This window comes from Branchiostoma belcheri, unplaced genomic scaffold (assembly GCF_001625305.1).
Source record: "Branchiostoma belcheri isolate BF01 breed outbred unplaced genomic scaffold, Haploidv18h27 scaffold377, whole genome shotgun sequence".
Taxonomy (NCBI): domain Eukaryota; kingdom Metazoa; phylum Chordata; class Leptocardii; order Amphioxiformes; family Branchiostomatidae; genus Branchiostoma; species Branchiostoma belcheri.
In genome coordinates, this window is record NW_017803995.1 from 57,044 (window position 1) to 81,825 (window position 24,782).

Here is a 24,782-nt window from a genome sequence, read left to right on the forward strand (position 1 = left end):
CGTAGGTGGCTGCATGCTCAGACCACAGCAGAGTAGAAGTGTCAAGGACACTTGTACAGAGGAGGGTAGGTGGTGGTACATGATACAGAACATGGTAAAAACTGTACAAGTCTGGTCTTGATAAACATGTACTGTTTCTGTCCTATTACAGGGTGACATCCTGCTGACAGTGGGAGGAGTCAGAGTCATGAACGTCAGTCATGCAGCCAAACTCATCCGGCAGGCAGGCGACAAGTAAGGGGTCTTGTTTTTTTGCTTCAAATGCACAAAGTAGCAGTAAGATTGTCTTCATTTTACCCACTTAGGAAAAACATTCTGGCACTCAAACAATTCTCTGTCAATATTCCAATGGTATACTTGGTAAATATGTTTGACTAAAGTTCTACATGTATTATGTGCATACATGTAGCTTCTGTTGCTCTTGTAGCTTATCTGACTTGCACACTGCTGGAAAGGCAATAGTTCATTGAATTCCACTTTCTCCTGTCTTTAGGATGGTGTTGCGGATCGAGCGTCACCTTTCTCACAACGTCACCTCCGATGCTCTGCAAGGTCCGCATCAGACCTACGAGGAGGACACGGTCAGCCTGAAGGGAATGGACGCGCTGGACATCGACCACGACAACTTCCCCGACTCTGACTCCGAAACCGAAGAGTACATCAACATCAGCATCAAGAACCCTGCCGCGGAGGGGAGGGGCATTTCCAGCAGAACAGCACAGCAGAAGTCTTCTCCGTCCAAAACTAAGGCGAACATCTCTCCGCTGCTGAGTCGCAAGTTTGGCCTGGGCGGCAGTCAGCAGTCGCCGACTTCCTCCCCCATCAGGGACCCTGGTGTGAAACCTGCCGTGGATGATGCAGACAAAGCGAGGGACACCGCTCACGGAGCAGGCATTCCTGCCATCACTGTCACACGAGAGGTATATTTTTCTCTTACTCTCAGTTATTCATTTTGTGTCACACAACACTTATATGGTTGTGTATGCTGTAAAGGATATGCAGCCTCGGATAGGATATAAAGCCCTTGTTCCCATGTTTAAGGAGAGCCACACCTTATGCATAAAAAATATCCCACCACACTGATAAAAAAGCAGGTGTCCTTTACAGTGTGGGTGGTTCAAACCTTACAGTCAGGTCTTAGGTTTGAGATCTTTAAGAGGTAATAGTCACCTGTCTTGTCACTTCTTCCACAAATGTAGTTAGTTAATCTTCATTTATTTTAATGCTAAAGCTTAAATTCAGATAACAGTAAATGATTGCCTTTGCTAGAGGTAACGTTAAATGTCCGATTTTACGTCCATGTTGTAGGCCCTTGGAACTCCACGAGGAAGGTCGCACTCAGATGGGAGTGAGCCGCTCCACGACGTGGCCCTGACTGATCCTCTTCATGGAGTGTTTACAGGAGGGGATGCAGACACCACCGCGGCCTCGCACACTTTCCACGCTGAGGAGGACGCCACCAAGATCGAGACCAGGGCGACCAGTCCGGTTACTGCTTCTCAAGTAGGTTATTCTGTTTGGTTTCTTCAGGGAATGTGGTGATCACAATTGATACACATGTACAGTTTCTTATCAGTTGTCTGTGCCAAATTTTCAAGTAGAATGTCCTGGTTGTCTTGGTGTTTAAGGATGTTGCAGTTCAGACCTTCAGAGTGGAAAGTATATATTGAGCTTGACTGCAAGCACATGCACAATCATACATATGATATGACATATGCATGAAAATATTACAGTCACTGTGGTACTAGTTGGAAAATATAAGAACAGAAAGAAAAGCTTATTAACCTCGACTTCTTCCAGGAACTGTCCTGGGATGAGACGTTCATATTTGACATTGAGGACGAAGACAAGTACCTGAACATCTGCATCTGGGCCAAAGGAGTGGAGAAGGGAGACAAGGAAGAACTCATCGGACATGTGAGTATGCAATCTTGTCTTTCCAGTTGTGGTCTTGTCATCAGTGTGAGCAGCATGCATCAATCTGTCTTCATTTGCGTAGCATTGCACGCCATTCCTGATGGTCTTGGTCTGTAATCTTCTCCAGGGTTCTTTTCAGTACAAACAGTTGTTAACATAGGGTGTTGAACATGTTTACATCTTACATGCTTACATAATGTCTTGTACAAATACATGTACATACATTGCACCAGTACAAATTCTGTTGCTTGGATTGGAGTACAAAATGTACATTGAGTCATGCAAACTTGATGTCACAGATGTGATATTCTGATTAAAAATGGGTAGATGAGTACAACCTTAGTAAGGAAAAGGATGGAGTACATTGGAATAAATACTGACTATTTGTTGCCCCAGGTGAGCATCTCCCTGATGGATGTGGCCCTGCAGTGTCTGACCACCCTGTCTGGGGAGTACCAGAACTGTTACCTGCTGGAACCACCTGAGATCAGAGCTGCTGCCAGGTGAGGTCTCACACTTCATCACTAAGTCTTGTCTGTGTGGGGATGGTGTTACCCTGTGTGTCACACTGAAACTGTTGTCTCTGTCTGTACTTTGAACCTCAGTTTTTCAGCCTTGAAAATCACTTAGTGATAGCAGAATGACGGATGTCATCCAAAACTTCTGTAAGTTATTTATCCAGTAGTAGAGTTTGAACTGTCTTTGAACACTTGCTAGTAGGTCTTTATATTTATTTTCATGGAATGACATTAGAAGGATGCACTAAGGACTAAATAATGACTGCAAAGCTTTCAAATACCCATCAGGATTCAAACTTTCTGGTCCTGGAGCATGGTTCCTAACAGCTTGATCCAACATGCTTCTTAACAATGGCATAATGTTGGGACATCTTTTTTACAGTCGTCACCTCGGTCGTTCCGGCTTGGCGACCCACCCCGGCTTTAACGCTCGTCTGTGCGGAGGTGACGTCACGCTGCGTTTCCACCACACGCCCAGCATCCAGTGCCACATAGAGGGGGATCAGCAGACGGACACCAAGAAGACGCCGGGTTCCTGCCGGACACAGCCCATCCGACGCAAGTCTGCCTCCGCCCTGGGCATAGCAGGGCTGGGCTCAGGACTCAGGTGAGACGGCTGTCTGAAACTGTAGCTATTTATTGCCAGTTTCATACTGTATGCATAGGACTATGATACATGAAAAATCAATTAATCAGTACAAATTGTTATGTCCTATATTTAGTTCAAGGTGTTATTGTTGAAATTTAGGTCACTGTACAAATTTTCGTCTTTGTACTTCCGCCTTGTCAATAAAGGATAAAATCTAACTGACTTTAAGTGTCAGTTAATTTGTGTCAGTATATAAAAGCTAGATGACGGGCATGTATTCCTGGGCTAAGAATTGATGAGTTATTGTAGTTATATAGTAGAAAAACTATAGTTTGGTACATTCATAGGGGGTAGGATAAAAACTCACAGATTGGGCATGTTAAATTTCAAGTATATATATTATATATTATAAATTGACTATTTCAAGCTGCTCGCGTGGCAAATGACAATAACTTTTACCTAACTCGCATCTCACAGATCTTATATTCTCACCTCTATGTAGCTCCACCATTGCTGTGTGAGCACATAGAGTACATGTACATGTATGTCATGTATGGCCAGCATTGCTATGTCTTGGCTGACCTTCCTTGCTACCATTTGCTTGTAGCGTCTGCCAGACTACGGAATCAAACCTGCCATCTGCACCGGAGGGTAGGACTGCTTCTGGCATTCAGAACAAACAAACTCACTAACCAACCTACAGAGCATTGGGGTGTAGGGTGGCACTAACAGCTGCATGTGTGGCTTGTACAGTAACATCATCTTTAAAAGGCCAAAAAAAATTCATCTGAATGGATGACATGCTACAGAGATAATTTTTACATGATTCTATAAAAAGTTTTTCTGCTCTGCTGTACATTTAGCTTTCCAACATACAAGTTGATTTTGCAGTATTTTCTTAAAGGACTGACTGTAAATTTGTGATGTGTTGTAGGGTACAAATCAATATGCATACATTGAGTAAAGCAAGACCCATTCCTTTGGGAAAACCAGACAAAATTAATGTACAGTGATGCAAAGAATCTGAAATATCAAGTTTGTGTGGCCATGACCTTGTTCTTCAAGCAGGTGCTGTAGGAAAGTCAGAGGACTGCATCTCTGAAAAAACAACAGTTTGCAGCCCATAGAATAAAGGGTTAAGGTTGTGGAAGGTTGTTTTGTGCAGTCAATACAGCATAATTGCCTAGTGGCTGCCCAAGTGCCCCTCCTTTTGATAGGTTTTGATTGTCACTGTTATTCTAACTTCTTAAACTCAGGAATAATGGGGTAAGAAATCTTCTTCAAAGGACATGTACATTGATGAATAATGTCAGACCTGGAAGGGGAGACCCTCCAAAATAGAATACTGTAGGCTGTATCTTGGCCTCTGTGTGTCTGCTTGGCCATGCTTCTCACCCTAACCCTGGCTAACCCCAATATTAGCCTGTTACCTACATGTAGGTGTCCATTTCCTCTGATAGTCACTGTATGGCCTTCTGACTTGTCATCAAAAGGAAAATTCTAAATCTCCAATTCTAAAATGTAGGATGCAATCAATAATGATGAAGAAAGTTTGAAAGAAATGTCTAACTTGATGATTGATTGGTGACAAATCAGAAGTCCTTTTGAGGTGGCTAATAAGGAAACAGCAAGGTGGTACTTAACATGGTTAGAATCTATTGCATGGCAGGGTGCTGGATTACTTGGTTATCAGAGTATATCAAGATTTTCATGATTCTTAACATCTGCATTTCTTTTGCAGCATACAGACTGTGAAACATGAATTTGAAGAGAAGCAATTTACATCTAGGGACACAAGATGTGACTACTGCATGAAAAAGGTAGGCCCCATCCTCAGCCCTTACCTTGGTGCTGATTGGCCATCCTCAGCCCTTACCTTGGTGCTGATTGGCCATCCTCAGCTCTTTCCTTGGTGCTGATTGGCCATCCTCAGCTCTTTCCTTGGTGCTGATTGGCCATCCTCAGCCCTTTTCTTGGTGCTGATTGGCCATTTTTAGCCCTTGGTGCTGATTGGCCATCCTCAGCCCTTTTCTTGGTGCTGATTGGCCATCCGCAGCCCTTTCCTTGGTGCTGATTGGTCATTTTCAGCCCTTGGTGCTGATTGGCCATCCTTGCCCATTTCTTTGTAATGATTGGCCACAGTAAAAATAGTATGTCTTGTTACAAATCATAAATGCACCATTGTAGTACATGTACTATAAGAGTACAATGCAACTTCTTTTGACTTTTCATTGTTTATTTCTAGGTTTGGACCAAAGTTGCTGCCCAATGTAGACTGTGTTCCTATATCTGCCATAAGAAGTGTATTGAGAAGTGTCAAGCTGTGGCAAACTGCTCCAAGTAAGTCAAAGTTACCACCAGTGGTACTCAATCAACTTAACTGTATATCTTTGGTTCATTTGCTACATTTTTGTTCTGCTGTTTGTTATCAACTGTAAGTTCAATATCAAATATTTTCATTTATTTTTCTTAATGTTTTAGTTTCTTAATGTTTTAGTTGCTTTCATATTCCTTTTTATGTACAGTTTTATTTTATGATTTATCTCATTTTTCTTTAGGGTATTTCTCCTGCAGAGAATTGAAAAGTGAGTAGTAGGCAATATGCCTTTAATACCTTCTTAAAGAAGTAAACTGAAACTGTTCGTTATCAAATGGTAACATTGACAACTTCAAGATTAATGATTGAAATTGAAGAAATGCACTATGACAGTTATATTGATGAAGGTTAGACATCCAGGTAAACAATACTCATAGGAAATTCAAACTCTTCTACTATGTTTCAAGTGACATCCACCACTCTACTTCAGCATCACTTTTCATGTCACTTGAAACATCCAGAAATTATTCTAATTTATTCAGTGGTAGAGTTTGAATTCTTCTGCGAAAAGATACGTGTCGGGTTGCAAGCCCTATGCCAGGTTTTACAGAGTTTTCCTTCTCTGGTTGGGCTTTGAATTTCCCATGAGTAACCTACCATGTTGTCCATGTCCATGTTACAGACAGCCCCGACAGCGCTCCTCTCCCCTGCATGCCCGTAAGCCGACCACCCTGCACACCGTGGGCAGTGCCCCTCAACTGGTGCCAAATGCCGGCACCACACATCATGCCTCTCCGGGTGAGAATGATTCAACATTACCATTATTTTCAACCAAGATATCTATAATGTTTATCACGCTGTTATGTAATATTATACTAGTGTCTAGTGATATGTTTTGTCTTCTTGAAACATGTACTCTGTAAGTTCTATTCATTTCACTGAATCCAATGCCATCTAACAAAATCCTACCAATAACTTTGCAACCTCTTTGCTACTTATGTACCAGCAGTATTGACAACATGACTATGTAGAAGAATGTGTAGGATTCAAGTACAAGTACATGTAGTATAATTATTAATAAAAGACCTTAAATTTATTGTGTGTTATGCTCTTACAACCTAGTAAGTACAGTTCATGGTGATAAAGCAGCTCTACATGTAGGTAGTGCAAATACGGTGACAAAAGATACTCTGTGTAGTATCTTACTACATCTACAATGGATTATGTATACTAGTATGTACATTTTCAACTTCATCTACCACATTACTCTCTGCTCTACTCCATGTTCCCCAGGCTCGTCCCCCCGTGCGACTCCAAGCCACTCGCCCGCCGGCTCCCCGACCATGGCGCGCCGCTACCTGTCTGGGGAGATGTTCCGGGAGACCCAGCTGGCCGAGGCGGCGGACAGCAGCGACAGCGACAGCATCATGCACAGCAGTCGCACGCTGCGGGAGAAAATCCTGCAGACACAGAAGGAGGGCTGCGACTTCGCCAACGTGGACGTGGACACACTCATCGTCACTGCGGCTAAAGAGGTGCAGTTTCTTCATTGTCTCCTTACTCTTTTTGAGAAGTTTGGTGGGTACTTAAGCATGACCATTGGCTAACAATGTATCCTTCCAAGGGCTGCAGACCACCAGTAATATTCATGCAACTGTGGTTCAGAACTCTGATGAATATAAGTATAAATTGGTACCATAGAAAGACTGCAACTTTGCCAAATTGGACATGCATGATTGTTCTTGCAGGGATTCCATTAAAGATAAATAAGCTTGTACAATAAGTTAGGAGTATTAAACTGAAGGGTACCATTTGTAACTGGAGGGTAATGTATTGTCCAGTTCAGCAGACACATGCTGAAAGTGTGAATGGGATGAACATGTCTGTTTGTTCCCCCACAGCTGGGGAGAGATCTGTACAGTGAACTGCCCCAGGAGGAGCGGAGACAGAAACTGGATGCCATGGTCAGTATACCTCATGAAATTCACATACAATCATGTACATTACAATGTTAGGATGAACATTTGTTTCTCATATAATAGGATTGATGATAACATGATAAAAAGAAGTCAATACTATAGATGCCCCATGCAACTAACTTAAGCCACCCAAGCAGAAGAGCTAAAAAATCTGACTCTAGCATGTCCTGAAGACGAGATATGAAAAACAGACGTTCCACTGCAGTACTTAGGAAACCTGCCAGGGGTCCGAAAATCTACTCAGTTCCAGCATTTGTCACACCCTACGAACCTACCAAATATTCAACCTATCTATCCAGCGAATCTTGAGTTATCTTGATGACAGACACAAGTCTGATACACAGACATTGCTAAAAGTACAATGTATACTGTCTATAGTCTCCATTTTTCCTGGAGGTAATGATGAGTGTGATTGTTACATGACAGATCAACAAGCTTCAGCAGGAGATAGACATGGAATCTGAGCACAAACTGGAGCTGCACAGGGAGGAGAAGGATGCCCCAGACCAGCAGGTAACTCCGTCTACTGGCCTTCTTCACTCAGAATCTCTCATCATAATCTGTTAAACAAACAAATCATGATAGTAGCAGCTGTTACAAACTGATACTTTATTACAAAGCAAAGTATACTGATTGTATGACAAGTTATTGTAAATCATATGTCTATGTTTGTGTGTACATGCAATTAGGATGTACCGTATTTTAGTTTTGTGGACTTAAATGGAAAGTACATTGTTGGCAGACAGTCATTATTCAATCAATCAACTTTTATTATTGCTCAACAATCGTACATGGTACAATGTATTGCAGTAAGACAGCAATACTACAAAACTATACTATTAACTATGTGTACAAACTATTATTGATAAGAGTTACACTATAGCCATGAATGGATGATTTGATCTTGCATTTGAAGTGGTTCTGATGCTAATGATGTTTTACATATGTTGGCCACATTTCCTCAGGTGAGAAGTAAGATAGCAGCCGACCTGGCTAAGTCTGAGGAGCGCCTTCAGGCCCTGGCCCTGCTGATGTTACACTACTGCTCCGGCTGGCAGAACTGTACAGAGAGGGAGGACGAGACAAAGGCAGCAGGAGCTCAGTGAGTATAGACACAAACTACATATGATTATTTACTATGTGTATCTGTCAAACTACTGTAATCTACCAGTTCAGTATTACTGAAAATATGGTTGATCAAATTTAAGCTTCCAAACTTTTTGTGTTGAGTGTACATGTACAATGTACATGTGTATATGCCCTGGACAGTGTCTAGAAAGAATGGAATTGCAATTCAAATTTTCAAACAATGGGATGTTTGATAATTAATTCCTTTGGTGTTCCTTTAAGGATGTAACATGAACAGCAAGATTTACATGTTGATATTTGATGTTTTTAATAACAAGTTCTGTTCTGTTCTACAGGGCTGTTTGAGTCGTCATCTATGGCAAGATAAGAGACAATGCACTCTACATTGGGACAGCTCCTCAACTAATCTTGTAAATATGACTGATCCATCATAGAAAACGACCAGAGAAACAACATCATGTACAACATGTATATTATATATTATATTAACTTATTTTGTGTAGTGTAAGTTAAGCTTTGCATTCCATCCTAAAATTCATGCAGTGGTCACATTTGGTTTCGCTATGATAATCATATATTTATGATGTAACCTAAGATATAGACGTAATTATGTAAACATGCTTTAAATGAGATAAAATATATTTACTAGTATTGTGATGTTATAGTCAATACTAACAACATAATTATTATAAGCATGCAAATACATGTAACAAGGTACACAAATAGCATTAAATATTACATGACTCATCCATATGTACTGTGCAATATTAAGGATGACATCTCTGTGATTTATGATAACTCATAATTGTTGCAATATGCTTCAGTCTTAACAATGGCCTATGACTATAAGGTGTTTTTGGATAAGTCAGATGAATGACTGTGTGTACATCAGTGATCTTCAGTCTAGATATGCAATGTAAATGTTACTGAAACTATTGAGAATTGTACTTACTATATACATATGCATGCATTTGCTGATGCAATGTTAACAAATAGTGATAGCCCCAACTGTACAATATTGTTGGTGGTAACTACTGGTTACTCTGGTGTTGTGCTCTAAACTTTGTAGGTACAATGTGTATATGTTGTTTTCACCATTGTTGTAAGAGGCAAGTCATATAAAATGGTAAAAGTTGTTAAACTTTAAAGAGCAGCCCCTTGCATATTAATAAGTCATGTAAAATGGTGCAAATATACTTAGATATAGTATTAACCAAGTCTGAATATAAGAAAGCTTATTTATACATATTATGCTCATTAGGTACATTGTTTATGCCTGATGCTTTCCTCGATTTAAGTACTCTGATGTTACAATTGTTGACCAGGTGTATAACAAATGACGAAATAGGTGACAAGTCATATAGTATACCAAACTATGGTATGCTGTCTTGATAATAGTATGATGTCAAGTAAATTTGTGGGATGTGCAATAGTTAATACTGACCAAGAGTAGAACAATGAATAGATAATGTTTTTAAAAGCTACATTAAGTAGATAAATAGTGAATAAAGTCTACTTGTCGCTTATTAAGTTGATGACGTTTTGTTGTATTTTTACCTATTATATTCTTACCTGCTTGTGTTCTTTTCATGTATGATTGACAAATGATATTTTGGTAGTCAGGGTGACATGACATGAAGTAAAAACCCCATAAGAGCCCATATCGTTTTTGCCCAAATCTTGGAATGAGAAGGGCTACTTCAAGAGGTACATACGGCCAATCTAGAACGAGTGATCAAACACAAGTGCGATGGATAGATTTACGCTTTTTAATTTTGGGAAAATGAAACTTTCGACATTTTTTGGCCTTCTTGTGTTTAGGGTATACTCCCAATGATTTCTCATGCATTTCTGCGTTGATACGGTTTCCATTCATTCAAAAGCGCCACCTACATTCCAATATACATATACATGTACATTACACGACGTAATGTTGATTATATGGATGACATCCACGCGCGCATGAATTTTTGTTAAAAACTGTAAATCGAATGCAGTATGAGAGACGTCTCTAGACTAGAGCGTTAGCTGTATTTTATCGTGTTCGTCCGTCACATGTCTATCAACACAGCGTTAAAAGCCCAAATCTGAAACAACAGCAGCACAGTCACAAATGTAGCCCTGGTGTTCCATCTGTGCACTAAGCCATGTCATTAGGCCATGAAATGCACTTTGCTTTGAATATGTTGAATAAAGGACCCATTTTATAAGTGTTTCCAAGCTTTTCAACGTGAGCTCAGAAGGATTCTTTAAAGCCCCAAAGGGGCCTGGTATGGACTATCTTGTGCCATAGCTAGCAGGTGCATAGTTTTGTTATTTCAGCGATGGCGGAGTGAGAAACTCACCCAAGCGGAGCCTGGCTGCATGTAACGTTACCTAGCCTCTACCAGGCACCGTGGATCGCTGGAAAAACAGTAGAAATTGGCCGAAATAAAGGAATAATATACCGGTAGCCGGCCAGAGAAGATCCATTTCGAAATTCGGCTACCTCCCTTGATATATTATTCCTTTACTTCGGCCAATTTCTACTATTTTTCAGCGATCCGCGGTGCCTGGTAGAGGCAAGGACGTCCTTGGTAGAGGCTAGCATATACTAGTACCTGCAGAGCCACATTCTGGCGGCCTATTCAAACTGCGTCACGTGACGGTGACAGGCCTGTTGTTTACCATGAGGCGTGGCAGGTTAAATATTACCTTGCAGTGCAGGTAAGGCCGCCGGGCACAGACGCACACCCGCCTGGGACAGGGTTTCCGGAACATTTCTCTACTGTTGTGCCGATTTTGGGGGACAGATAGACACGCTGACATGGACATGGAACACCACGGCCATTCACACAGTGCGGAGGTCATCCCAGGTAAGGTACAACCAAGGAGGATAGCTGCGTTTGCCAATGAATGATGGACTCATTACGTATATCTAGTATGAGTAGCCATTAATAATTTCTAGATTCGTCTTTTCTTTTACTTGTTGACAATCCCATGTATACTATGTAACGTTGTGTATTATTATATTAACGTCAACCGTTACACTGGGAATGGGGGAGGGTACTTGGTATGGTATCAATAAAGTTGTTTATAAATGGCGTCATCGATACGTGACAGTTATAGCCTGTTTCAATCACATTGGATCTGGAGGGTAGAGTTACACAGAGCGTCTGAATTTCTGTCAGAACTGAACTAGGCTTCGTTGTGTTCCAATCCCAGCAGTCAGACGACAGTGTGTGACCTCTGTGGCTGGTGCCTTGGGTGTTGGATCACGCGGAGAATGCCACCGGCTTCGTTCCACAAACCCACACCTGTTTGTCTTGGCACCATGTCACTTTATCTCTCAACAATCATTAAGAGTACCGACATTTCGGAGACGGGTAAACCCTTAACCACACACGAATAGCGACAAGTTAACGAGTTAATTCTTTTCCTTGGCAGAAAACGAGGAGTCTATGTGGTAACTAGGGACGGGTTAAGTCTATAGATAATGTTCGGCGACCCGTGAAACAATACCCAAGGTAAAACAAACAATGTGCCCGCCATGATAGCGAACTCTCCCGGCACTTACTGTAGTTCAGTCGAGCGATTACTCTAAAGCAGACAACTGTCACGCAAAACTGACTCATCCAAGGTCACTTGTATTGAAAGACGCCGATGATATCATACGATAGTTCCGTACCTTCTTGACCTAATGGCGATTCAAAACGTTGAAATTCAAGTGTCAACTTGTGTTGTTTTACTCCAGTAATCCGCATAAACGGCTTGTCTCAGTGTACTAATCCCATGTTCACCGTACTATCAAATGTTGCTGCGATTACAGATGTGGAACAACCACATTTTCAGTCATAGACAATGCAAGATTGGGGTACATGCTGTCTATCTATGACTACCTGACAGGCTGACACTAACTCAGAATGACAGTAGTACTGTCTATGGCACAAACATTCAAATAAAGTGTCTATAATATGTGAGGTTGTTTAGAAAAGGCCGTGACCATTACTGGTGGAACACACATGACCCTTTGCATCTCTGAACGAGGTGCAAAGTTTCGTCCCTATAAATTTCTGAGCAGATGTAGGAAGGAAGTGTTGTGCTGTCGTCGTGTCGTAACTCCGATTAAAGGAAGAACGTTATGTTTTGAACTGCCCTGCGTTTCTGTCGTTTGACGGAGTGGGAGTCTTGTCAGAAAATAATGAAACTATTTAAGATGTTCCCTTGCTGCGTGGTGAAAATGTAGCGCCTGTGCACCGACATTTTTGCGGAGCTTGGCAACAACAGTCAACACTGCGTTTCGAAAGGTCAATTCCCATGTAATTGCCGTCATTCAAATAAAACGCCTTTGGGAGTTGCGACAGCGCACGCACATGCGGAAGGTTCACTCGGAATATAATCTCCAAGCAGATCAAAGGGGGCAAAAGATAGTATCAAAATGGCCAGGCAGTATCCATTCGACATGAGAGGGTCCATACGCCAACCTTGTCGGAATACACAGTAAATCTATGGACCCTCTCTGGCTAATGGATACTGTCTAGCCAATTTTATACTGTATTTTGCCACCCTATATATAGGATCTGCTTTGAGAATAAGCGGAATACGCAGTAAATCTTAGTCGCGTGTTTAGACATTCGTTTTTCGTGCGTTTATGGCAGGACCATCTTCGTAAGATAATTTCAAACGACAGTTAGAGTTAACGTTAGATAAAATAATTCAAGTGTGTTATAACTCTGTGATATGACAGGTCGAGGTTTTTGTGTTACACCCAATTAAGGATTCAAATAGCAAATCTATATCACCAATATCGCACCGTATACGTAGATATCGGATATTGTTGTGTTATCATGTGACGTTAAATGTTACTGTATGTAACGTTAATGGGCGATTTATTTTGAACGTACATTTATATTACTTTGAAATATTGTTGTTCTCTGTCGTTACTGATCCCTAGCTAGCTATAACTGTTACATGTAGAAATGAAATTGACCACAAGTCACGGCAGCGTTATATCCACGGCAAATGCTAGCAAACTGTTGTACGAGATACGGCAAACATCTAGAGACCGGCCAATATTAACTGTTTACATGGTCCACAGTAGCTGTGACATTTCCGCACAGCCGACATTAGATGATACTTTGACATTTCGCCTGAGTGCAGGGGTCAGATCCGTCCGACCTTTACGTTAATCCTGGATTTGGGATTAGGATTATTTCGTCTTTGATCGCCTGAGAAGATTACATCTGTGGCGACTGGCATGGCTTATGTCAGGAATAAAGAAGATTGAGAAAAGTGTACACGTTATGACACAGGTGGTATGGGCACTACCTTGTCGCCACAGCAGTCTCGAGCTTCGCCTCCCGTTTTTCCTAAATATATACTGTTCCGCTCTTGGTGATAACGAGTCATAATGACAGCTAGGGAAGCAATCACCAAATGCCTATATTCAACAGAACATCAAAACGACATGCCGTGCATGTGAGGTAGAGCCTATTACGGATGTTATTCCGGGCATCGTCAGTTTACTAAAAAGGTCTCAAATAGATGGTAGGCATGTCGGTGATTATTAGACATCCAGGTAATAAGTATTAAAAAAACAGTTACTCAAGGAACGCGATATGATTTTGGAAACTATCAGATGTTTCAGGTATGCGTAGCATCCACTACCTTTCGTCAGGAGCACTAGAGAGGAATCAAAATCAGGAGGTTTAAAAACACAAACTATTGTATTGATGGTTAACACGTTTTCCAAAGAAAATATGCCAGTCTGGATATCCATATATAATATCCGATGACAGAGACATTACATTGACTCTGATCTTTACTACAGGAAAGCAGTCGTACATGCTAGTCTGGATCTTCTATATCTAACGTTATATATAATATCACCGAGACATTATATTGACTCTGATCTTCTCTGCAGACCCATCGGAGTCGGGGTCCTTTGAAGGTCACGCCCTCCTGGGGACGTTTTTCTTCGTGTTCGGGCTGTGGTACTCCGTGAAGCACTCCTTCCTCGTGCTGGACAGCCTCCACACGCAGGGCAGCAGGCAGCCCGCACGGCACAAGACATGGAGGGATCACCCCGGGTGCGCCAAACGGACCCTCGGCTTCCTACTCTACTCCATGGACCCCATGTTCAAGATCACCGCTTGTACCATAGGTAAAATTTTTTTCTCTCCATTTTTTTCGTCTGGTCGTTCGCTTGTCTGTCTGTCGGTTGGATGTATGGTAGATTTATTTTTTACCTCTCACATTCACATACTAGACAAAACACATTTACATAGACAAAACCTCTTACATTCATGTAGACAAAACAAATACATGTAAGATACATGTCAGCTATATAGCTATATCAAAATTCATACATGCTTATGTATATGTTTTCTGTTTTCTCCTGGTGTAGGCATGTTAAGTCAGATGTCTCTCGGTGCCCACTGGACGCTGCGTGACCCCGTCACAGGAGAGTTTGTGGAACAGGGCGACTGGCAGCTCGTCACCATGTACTCATTCTTCTTCTTCTCAGGGTAAGTCGTCATCAAGGTGAAACTGAGCTCTCAGCTCGACCACCGAACCAAAGTCTTCTTAGTCGAGAAATCACATACATCAGAAAAGTGGTTGTCTTGTACATCTACACTTGTTAAAAGTCAATTGGTTCGTCAACAAGATCAAGAAGTGGCTTCCAAAGCAAGAGAAAGAACAACTTAAAATGTTCACGTAGATGACATTTTAGATCACTCTATAATGTACGGCTTTACATTTAGTTAAGATGTAGTCATGGTACAAATCATATTGTGTTTTATGATCTGTGTGGATCAACCTTGTACTGCTATGTTGATCAGACGAATGACTGTACCATGTTGTCTGCCTGTCCAGGCTTGTGGACATCCTGGTCAGGGTGAAGGCGCCGATCCCGCCAAACAGTGACAAGTTCTTCGTCAGTGTGGCGTTGTTTATCGAGGCCTACTTGTTCTTCTATCATCCAGGTAAGATGTGCCATCCATTAGTACCTAGTTCTGATACATTAGCGATTCCTTCTTTATGTTAACCTGTTGCGGCTAGTGTGTCATCATAAAGACCTAACGGCGAGGCTCGTCAATGTAGGATACAGTGTTGACGAAACATGCACCATGAATTATAAGCTTCCACCCTGTTCTCTATACAGGAGGTTCAGAGGCCGGAGACCGCCTGTACCAGCTCCTGTTTATCGCCATATTCGGAGCTGCGGTTGCCGCCATGTTGTGGGCGTGTCTGCCGGAGAGCCAGATCCTGCCGCTCTTCATATCGGCACTCGTCCTGCTGCAGGGCACGTGGTTCTGGCAGGTAAGGAAACATTGATCAGAATTTCTGTCTACAACAAACCAAGACGCGGGTGTGAGGCAAGGGTACACTGTGTATACTAGAAACACTCACAGACAGCAGGCAGATAGTACAGACGCATAGCTATAGTCACACACACAGGCACACACACACGCACATACAACCACATGTACACACAAGCGTACACGCACAAATATAGTACATACATGCACACACGCACACGCACTAAAAGGGAGAGACAGAGAGGGACAGAAACGCAACTCCCGAGTGTACAGTAGTCAGTATCATGAAGAAAACCATGATCAGGTACAAAACTGTACCCCTTGCTTGTCCCCCAGGTTGCGGGTGTGCTGTACCCGCTGGACCCTGCCCGGAGCTGGGACCTTGAGTCACACAACACCCTGATGTTCCTGCCGCTCGGCTTCTGCTGGCACCTGTTCGGTAACATCGCGCTCATCTTCGTCCTGTACGCCGTCATCCACCAGTTCGTCAAGCGGGGATACCGCCTACCGAAGGGGCTATAACGCAGGGGGTTGTAGTCTTAAAGTAGATGGTCATGTTTAAAAGAAAACTTGTCATATATCAGTTTTACAGACGACCAATTTGGTTTGAGGTTAGAAAGGCTAGTCTTGAGGAATCGTTGAAGAACCATGCGTTAGATATTAGATAAGGTGTCTCCCGTTCACAATTGCAATGAGATTGTATGTACATTTTGATTCTACGAGCTAATGCATATGCTTTCTGTTGTATGCGATGGTGTCATATATGCTCTGAGCCCAGATCCTGATACCACCTAGACAGGGCCTTTCTAGATCTGGGTTCAGAGCATATTTGACACCATCGCCTACGACAGAGAGCATTACTTTTCAGTTGATACCATTTAGGTACATCGTTCTTCCTACACGTCTATAGCAATGATAGATAATACAGTTGCAATATCTCAAATGATAAAATTTTGGAAACAACGAACTGATCTAATTTGGTAAGACTTAGAACATGTTATATTAATAGCTTACGTCATGGTATGTCCATTTGAAAATGCTGTAACAATTGTTGTGTATGGGTAGCATCACACGTTAATGTGGTTATGTAGCAAATACTGGTAAAGAAGCCTTTTATCTAATACACGTTTTTCTGTTATATCATTGTTGGACCTTCTTGTGTTTGATGGTTTGTAAATACACCAAAGTTGATATGAGCTCCAAATTGAGCCAACTATAGCTGTATTGTTGCGTGCTTAATTGTACTGTCTGTACTGTCTCTGTATGACGTTGATTTGTCGCGAACAGATGAAAGAGGTGCTTTAACGCAGAGCAAGGAAAACGACTGGATTCCGTATGTAGTACACATTCAATCTGCTAGACGTCGCTATCATCACACTTTATGGCCACATAATATAAATCAAAGCACTAAACTAGTTCACCGTAACATCCTCTTTTATGTGAGCGGAAAAGGTTTCTGATGCAGTCGAATTTCATGCATCTAGTTTCTATGCCAAATTTTGCACAAATCTACAGACGCCACAGCCAGGCATCATTATGCACATACATAATACATACATACATACAAGTCCATTACCCCTTGAGTTCCATCATATATACAGTGCATATGGCTTCCCACATGCTGTACAAAACCAAAATAGACTACACGGCGAATGAGCCCGTGCGAATTTGATCCGCATTCTTCCCATAGTACCGCGACTATTTCTGGCCGACTCGGAGACTGCGCCCTTCTTTGGACCCGTGGCAGCCCAACCGCCGGGTGACCTCTTTCTTTATCTCTCATGTCCACAATTTTACCACTGTCAAAAGATGTTTCGTCTGAAAACGTTGGAAACACCACGATTGTGAATCAACACTCTATCTACAGGTAGGTAGTTTATTGTAGTTAGTGCTTACAGGACTCTTACATAGTTTTGACTGTGAAAAATTAAGCTTTGTGTGAATGTGGCAGGTCACAAAATACTCGCGTTATACATTCGTTCCAAAATCATTTTCAAATTTCGCTTTTCAAAATATCGATTTGATCTGACTATGACATCCCACTTAATGCATATGGCTTAGTCAAGCACTATGCAAAATTATACACTGCACTGCACTGGACTAGATTTGACCCTATGCAAAAATAGACCGGGTATTTAACCCTTTGTTTTGTTTATAGTTGAATAAAAAAAAACCGTTAACCTGCCCTTTCTGTACACTTTCTTTCCATATCAATAATCTCACAGTTTGATATAGCAGTAATAAAAAATGTCAATCAATCTTGCAACTGGAAAAGCCAGTTTTTTTTCGGCGCATACTACATGACATACAGTATATGGTAAGTACTACATAACCGTAAAGTGAAACGAAGAACACATTCAGTTCTGTAGTGGATTCCGCCGTTACGATGCCTGCTTTTATTTCAGTAGCACTCAATTGAGTTGTATTGTAACCGGATGCCTTAGTTTGGGCGGTCTTGTTTGTTTGCAGGCAGGAAAACCGGTACTGTTTACATGTGGGGTCATTTGTTTGTTATGCGAAACCCCCTGGGCCATACATACAATTTAGTACATCATTCTGTGGTCCCAGCTCTCGAATGTGTCTAGAGTCTTGTTTTAAGAGCAATGTATCGGTGGCTGAAGGCTCTATGTATAACAGTCATCCATTAGCAAATTAATGGCCACCCAATCGGCGAATGCGGGTAAGTAGGTCATTTATGTATGAGGAAAAGAAGTGGCGGTTATTTGGGTAACACCCGACATCTCACAGAGCTATCCTAACCAAACACTGGGACAAAGACCGTGCCGTATAGTAATACAGCTCGGTAAACCAGCAACGTTTCTGGTTGTCAACTTCGTGCAGTTCAAACTCAGTAGTAGTGCTCTTGTATTATTTCAGTAGTACTAGTATTCAGAACGAAGTCATTGCCCCAGGTGGAACAATACTATGTGTAATAACAATAAATTGGCAAAGCGGTCACAACAACTGGTAGCATAAAAACTGGAAAAGATCTCCCTACCTGGCCGAAGAGATCTACTCTAATCTACTCAACTCTACTCTAAATATATTGATTTTACTGTAAACTTTTATATTCCTGCCCATGTTAGAAATGGCTACCAATGTTACAAATCTTATAGTGCTCTTCCGTCAAGTCCAACCAAGTATTAGTTGAACATCTAACACCATGTTGTTATATGGTCGTCCACAAGTGAATGTTCATGATATTCTATTTGCATAACCCTTATCTTGACTCTTTCTAGGTGGAGAGAAGAAGAGATGGAGAAGGTGAACGAGCGTAAGTTTTCCCTGGCGTCCCATGGTGCCTCTGTACTCTCCGGCTTTAGAGAACTGTACCGGACAGAGCTGCTGAGTGACGTGTGTCTGGTCGCAGAAAAACGGGAGTTCAGATCGCACAAGACACTCCTCGCCGCCTGCTGTCCCTACTTCAGATCCATGTTTTCCATAGACCTGAGAGAAAAGGAGGAGACGACGATTGAAATGCACGGCACGACCGCTAGAGGGCTTGCCGCCATACTAGACTTTCTGTACAGCGGAGATCTCACGTTGAACGACGAGAATAAGGAGGACGTGTTGTCGACTGCTTGCTATCTCCAAGTGGATGCGGTGATCGACATGTGCTGCTCTTATCTAAGGGAGAACATCCACATGAAAAACTGCATCGGGATCTGGAACCTGGCGTGCGCGCTCAACCTGCACGAGCTGAAGGACTTCGCGGAGAACCACGTGACCAACAACCTGATCGAAGCGTCGCAATCGGACGACTTTTTGGAGCTGTCCTGCGATCAGCTGATCGTCTTACTCTCAAACGACTGGGTGAAGGCGACGGACCGAGAGCTGTGTGAGATGTCGGACAAATGGGTAGCCAGAGATCCTAAGAGAAGCGAGTACCTGGATGAAATTTCCAGCATCCTGAACATTGACAGTATCCCGGCAGAGGACAACTTTGGTATCCCGGCAACAAGGCCGCTCGGAGGTGAGCACGCTGCCAGGCGACACGATTCAGTGGAAACTACTACAAGAGAATCTACGATCTGCCGGTCATCGAGAGAAGTGGTTCTGGCGGTGGGAGGCAGGCTGATGTATAACGAGCGACCCGCGGTGCAGAGGACATGCGTCAGCTTCTGTGACGTCAGGTCGCCCGAGGGAGACAAGCCGTGGTACGAGATGACGCAGATCCCCATCAGGAGGAGGAACTACTGCGCAGCCGTCCTGGACGACGAGATTTACGTCGTCGGCGGGCGGGAGTGGGACAAAGAGGCGCGCGGCTACGACCGCTGGTCCGCTAATGCGTTCTGTTACAACCTGAGGACAGCAAAATGGCGGGAAGTTTCGAGCTTGTCGACGAAAAGGAGCTGCTTCTCTATGGACGCGATCGAGGGGAACCTCTTCGCCGTCGGAGGGGACGAAGACCATGAGGACACCAGCATTCTGTCCTCGGTTGAACGGTTTGATCCCATACAGAACCTGTGGTGGCCCTGCTCGGAAATTCCCGACGGTCGCCGCTGCCAGGCCTCCTGCGTTTACAACAATCGTCTGTACGTGTCGGGCGGGTGGATCAAACGCACGGAGGCCGCCTTCTCTCTGACACTGAACGTGAACATGTCCTGCGTCCCGACCATGTCGGCAACGGTCTACTGCTACGAGCCGCTCACGGACATGTGGTCGGAGAGGAGCGCCATGCACGTGGCCAGGTTCTCCCATGCCATGGAGGTGAGTACATCCAGGGCTATATTCTCAACTGGCCTGCGCTTTCAGCACCAAGGTCAGGGTGAAGGCGTTCTCAAAACATAACGTTGCAATGTTAAAACGTAGAAACCAGTGACAAAAATATATACAGAACCACATTGATAGCCAGGCAACAACCTCCTGTAGCATTCAATTTCCTCTTAAATTACGAAAAAGCTTATTTTCTTTCCAACACGGGGACTGGACTGAAAGAGTTTTCTACCTGACCATCTTCAGGATGGCTGACCCGATTTTGTCAGGACACGTGACCTTACGTGGGCGTGACGTGCGCAACAGGTCATCAGAAGATGACCGGAGGTCTGGTCAAAATTTCGGTTGTGCCCATTCTTGTGTTGCAAGTAAGTGTTACTTAGACGTTAGAAGAGTCTACTTAGACCTAGAGTTGGTGTACTCGTAAAGTAAAGAAGTAGTAATGACATGCGTTGTATTTTGTATGACTCTTTACCAATAAAACTCACCTATATGTATATGTACATAGGTGTACAGCGGCAGGATCTTCGCCATAGGAGGCTACACGTCGCTCTCGCGGACCCATAACGAGCCGCTGGACGTTGTGGAGTGCTACAGTCCGGAGCAGGACCAGTGGAGCTTCATAGAGCCTCTCAGAGTACCGGCTGGCATGTGCAGCGCCGTGGTCGTGGAGGGAAAAATCACCGTCCTCGGGGGTGACCAGAGTACCTGTAAGTAAAACGCCTGTACCTTCATTCACCCCTGAGTTACACTGATTTGACCGTTCTGGGCTCTAAAAGAATAATACTGAACCTAAATATCAACCTAAAATCAAAGCCTGGGAGAAACGTCTGTACCTTTTTTGCTTGATCCACACAGTTTCAGGAGTGAATCAGTTAGCACAGATTTTAATTTTACTCCCAAACATCTGTTTTCATGTTGGCCTTTTGCTTTATTTTAACGATTAGAATGTTCATCAATCCATTCATACATACATTCATTCATTCATTCATTCGTTCATTCATTCATTCTCTATCCCGGTGCCTACCTAGTTTCTGGTGAGATGAATTACGTCAGCAAAGTTCAAGTGTACGACGAGTCGGCCCGTGAGTGGACCGTGAGTAACACCCTCCGGTACCCCGGCCCCGTGCCCGCGCACAAGATGATGGTTCCCGGCTCCTTCATAGAGCCGTTCAGGGTGGAGAAACATCTAGCTGACCAAGTGGGGCCCATCGGAGGAGCCAGTCGGACGTTTTGATGACACTCTTTACACTTCATCCATACACAGATGGTTTTTCACCTCGGTGAAAACATAACCACGACGTTTCTGCAGTACATTGCTGATGTACAACGCCGTGTGTGATGTGTCAAATTATCATGATTATACTGAACCTCTCAACATTATGAGCAGATACACGTAGTGCACTGTGGTTGTAATGAAGGGTTACGATCATTTGTAGTTACATGTAATTCTTTCTGAATATACTTTAAACGTTTGTGTGAGTGCGCGTTCGAACTTCGAGCGTGGGTTTGTGCGTGCGTTTGTGAGTGTGTGAGTGTGTGTGTGTGATTTCTTACTGAAAGTTTACTACTCCTAAGCGTTTAGAAATTAAAATCCAGTGAATACAAAAGCTATGCAATACAATGTGTGCAATGTGTCAAATTATCAGTGTACCCCGTACTGTTATCTCTAAGCCTTTGGGAAGAACGGGTATTAAGATGTCTAAGGTCTAATGTTATCATAAATAAATCATTGTTGACCGAGAGTTGGACTTCTTACTTTCGTAAAACCTTCGGTAAACCACCTGCACGTTCATCGTACGATCGATTGCAAACTGAAGCGAAATTCTTTGTACAGTACAGTTGTGGATGAGTCGTATAGAATTCAGCTGTGTTTGTGACAGAAAAAGCTAAAACCCTTGCCGCATGACTTCACAACAACAGCGAGTGGAATCAACTGTTAATGAAATGATAGACGAAGCAAATGTCGGCCTGACCTCGCAGTCACATCGTGCATACCAATTTTACAGCCACTAAACATACCCAAAGGCGCATCACACCTTGGGAATATCTTCACCGAGGTTTTTCCGACTCGTTGCGTTCAAGCTTTAAGTTAGAATATGACTGCGTACTACCTATATTGACACAGTTATGTTTCAGACCTAACCTGTTTAGGTTACGTGCTCTAGAAACGTAACGACTAGACTGAAAACAGCAAGACCGTGGGTATTTACGTTCCACCAGAAATAACAACAATACAGAAACCTTTAGACATATAATTACCACATGATTTAAAATAGGGATCATCGAGCCTGCGCGACCGCTGGTAACCGTCGCCTCTAGCTCTGACATCTGCGATTGTTGCCACATTTTTCACCGACCAATTATCTGTATGATAACAATGGGTTAGTGACAAGCCTGGGTTGTTTATGGTGACGTGACGCTTATAGATCATAGGCCAGACGTTGTTAGGAATAGAGACGTGCTGTACTTGAATTGGCCTCATCAAAGTAGAATCATTGCGTTCGTGAAGTTACCTTCAATTTTCTAGTTAGTTGGTGGTTGGTTCTGTTTAAGTACTAGAGATCGCTTTACTAAGTTTCGATGCAAATGTTGCAGGTTTTTAAGGCGACCTTAGGTTGTCCTAGTCAAAGTGATTTGCATACTGGTACCTCAAGGCAGGTCAAGGCCGGATTACACAACAACTGGAGACTTGTACTGGAGACTGTCTCATGTCCCTGCTGCGTGGCTGAAAACTGTAAAAGGTACGGCTTGAATGTGACTAAACGTACTGCACTGGGTTCTGAGTCAAATCCCGACTGTCTCTCTGTTATATGCTATACCAATAGCTCATCGGTCGCAGCATATATTTATATTTATAGGGGAAACAGGGCCCGGGACGAGTGTTACCTATTCTTACTAAGTATGTTTTGATTAACACAAACATGCCCTCTAGTCACAGACATTTCTCTTCTTACACTTGTACACAGATGGCTAATGAGTTTATCATCGCGTTGGCTGGGTCAATTCTAAGTACTCCCAACACGATCGGCTTTGCCTGGAGAGCGCTTTGCTTAGTCTACTGGCTCCTAGCTACAATGTGGGGCTTCTGGGACGACCACGACACAAAACTCGGATTTGTGATGACGGCCGTGTGCCTGAGGGAGCTAGTCGCATGGCCGATACCGTACTTCCCCTACAACGGCCTGGCTGTTGTGGCGATCAAGTTTGTCCACCAGATCTTGTTGTGCGCCTTGTTGTTCCTGGTCCACAACATGTCCGAGAAGCAAATGTCCCGAATGTCTCTCCGCCACCGCGTGTGTTACGCCCTGCTGGTTGAGAACTGTGTGGCCTACAACCTGACCTGGAACTACGCCCAGACCTCCACGCTCCTCGGCGCGCTGCTCGTCCAGGACTTCGGCGTCGGACCGGACACCGTGTCGACCCTGCTCCTGGTTCTACTCGCCATCTGCGTCCTGGCCACCGTCTCCGTCGAGCTAGTCTTCCTGAATAAGCTGCGGTGGACCGCGGCTGGGCACTTCCCCATACAAATGTGGGTTTATTATCTCTATCAGGGGTCAGTCCTAGACTGCAGAATGGTGTGGGTTCTGCTCGTTACAAATGCACTGCTGGTGATCATAAAGTTTACTCCAAGAAAAATGTAAATATCACAGGTGTGTCGCAGAAAGGATGGAAGAAGACGATAGTGATGAAAACCTTTTGGTTGAGGTCTAGGTAGAGCCACACCGGTGCCATGCTATTGTTTTATTTACGTTGTAGTGACTATGACGAGGTGAATCTTGTAAATGACATTTAACTATAACAGCTTCGGGAAGTATGGCCAAAACCCCAGGTTGCACTTGTATAATCGTATATGTTTCAACCCCTCAGACATAGTTTTAGACATAGCTATGGTTTTGCACAACTACCTTTCATCATTTAGATTTTAGTTATTTTATACTCTGTTTCAACGTTCTTTTATGTTTGTAATCTGCAATTAGCCTCTGGGCATGAGTTTGCAATAAACTTTTCATATATAATTCCATCTGTATCTACTTGTTTGTTCATAGGTGCAGTTGTAGAAGATAATACAAACTTACAAAGGTTGCTGTATTTTTTGTTGTTTCGACAAAAACTAGTCACAGTAACAGGGAGTGGAATTAGGACACAAAGGATATAACTGTCTGAAATGATAGACGTAGCAAATGTCGGTCTAACCTCGCAGTCAGATCGTTCTTACCGATTCCACAGCCACTATTATAACATCCTCAACTTGAGGCGCATCAGACCTAGGGAATATCTTCACCGAGGTTGTTCCGACTCGTTGAGTTCAAGCTGTGAATTAGAATAAGGCTGCGTATTTATATTTAAAGCGCA

The 24,782-nt window shown here is 43.0% G+C and overlaps 5 protein-coding genes across 6 annotated transcripts in view; all 5 read left to right on the top strand.

The window, feature by feature from the left end:
* The window catches only part of LOC109476431 (PDZ domain-containing protein 8-like), an 18,639-nt gene extending 12,275 nt beyond the window's left edge, over positions 1-6,364 (top strand). The window contains exons 11-20 of the mRNA XM_019777363.1: positions 494-920; positions 1,309-1,503; positions 1,801-1,917; positions 2,314-2,420; positions 2,818-3,042; positions 4,766-4,844; positions 5,270-5,364; positions 5,583-5,609; positions 6,024-6,139; positions 6,351-6,364. Coding sequence (XP_019632922.1) covers positions 494-920; positions 1,309-1,503; positions 1,801-1,917; positions 2,314-2,420; positions 2,818-3,042; positions 4,766-4,844; positions 5,270-5,364; positions 5,583-5,609; positions 6,024-6,139; positions 6,351-6,364 — 1,402 coding nt within the window. The remainder of the gene's footprint in view (positions 1-493; positions 921-1,308; positions 1,504-1,800; positions 1,918-2,313; positions 2,421-2,817; positions 3,043-4,765; positions 4,845-5,269; positions 5,365-5,582; positions 5,610-6,023; positions 6,140-6,350) is intronic.
* A 272-nt stretch (positions 6,365-6,636) lies between these two features.
* LOC109476435 (PDZ domain-containing protein 8-like) lies at positions 6,637-9,909 on the top strand. The gene is made up of 5 exons (XM_019777367.1): positions 6,637-6,876; positions 7,243-7,305; positions 7,747-7,833; positions 8,286-8,422; positions 8,745-9,909. The coding sequence occupies exons 1-5, from the start codon at positions 6,685-6,687 to the stop codon at positions 8,752-8,754; spliced, it is 489 nt and encodes a 162-aa protein (XP_019632926.1). The 5' UTR covers positions 6,637-6,684; the 3' UTR covers positions 8,755-9,909.
* A 1,213-nt stretch (positions 9,910-11,122) lies between these two features.
* LOC109476445 (transmembrane protein 45B-like) lies at positions 11,123-16,936 on the top strand. Its single transcript, XM_019777377.1, has 6 exons — positions 11,123-11,264; positions 14,312-14,551; positions 14,795-14,915; positions 15,265-15,374; positions 15,554-15,711; positions 16,047-16,936. Exons 1-6 carry the CDS (start codon positions 11,216-11,218, stop codon positions 16,230-16,232), a joined length of 864 nt encoding a protein of 287 aa, XP_019632936.1. The 5' UTR covers positions 11,123-11,215; the 3' UTR covers positions 16,233-16,936.
* Positions 16,937-17,457: 521 nt separating this feature from the next.
* Positions 17,458-22,159, top strand: LOC109476443 (kelch-like protein 36). Of its 2 annotated transcripts, XM_019777374.1 has the most exons (4): positions 17,458-17,577; positions 18,950-20,420; positions 20,935-21,136; positions 21,458-22,159. In XM_019777374.1, the coding sequence occupies exons 1-4, from the start codon at positions 17,492-17,494 to the stop codon at positions 21,661-21,663; spliced, it is 1,965 nt and encodes a 654-aa protein (XP_019632933.1). In that variant the 5' UTR covers positions 17,458-17,491; the 3' UTR covers positions 21,664-22,159. The 2 variants fall into 2 exon arrangements, with proteins under 2 accessions (XP_019632933.1, XP_019632934.1); XM_019777375.1 differs by lacking the exon at positions 21,458-22,159 and having other exon boundaries at positions 20,935-21,144.
* A 1,344-nt stretch (positions 22,160-23,503) lies between these two features.
* LOC109476432 lies at positions 23,504-24,070 on the top strand. The gene has a single exon (XM_019777364.1). The coding sequence runs from the start codon at positions 23,504-23,506 to the stop codon at positions 24,068-24,070; it is 567 nt and encodes a 188-aa protein (XP_019632923.1).
* The last annotated feature ends 712 nt before the right edge of the window (positions 24,071-24,782 follow it).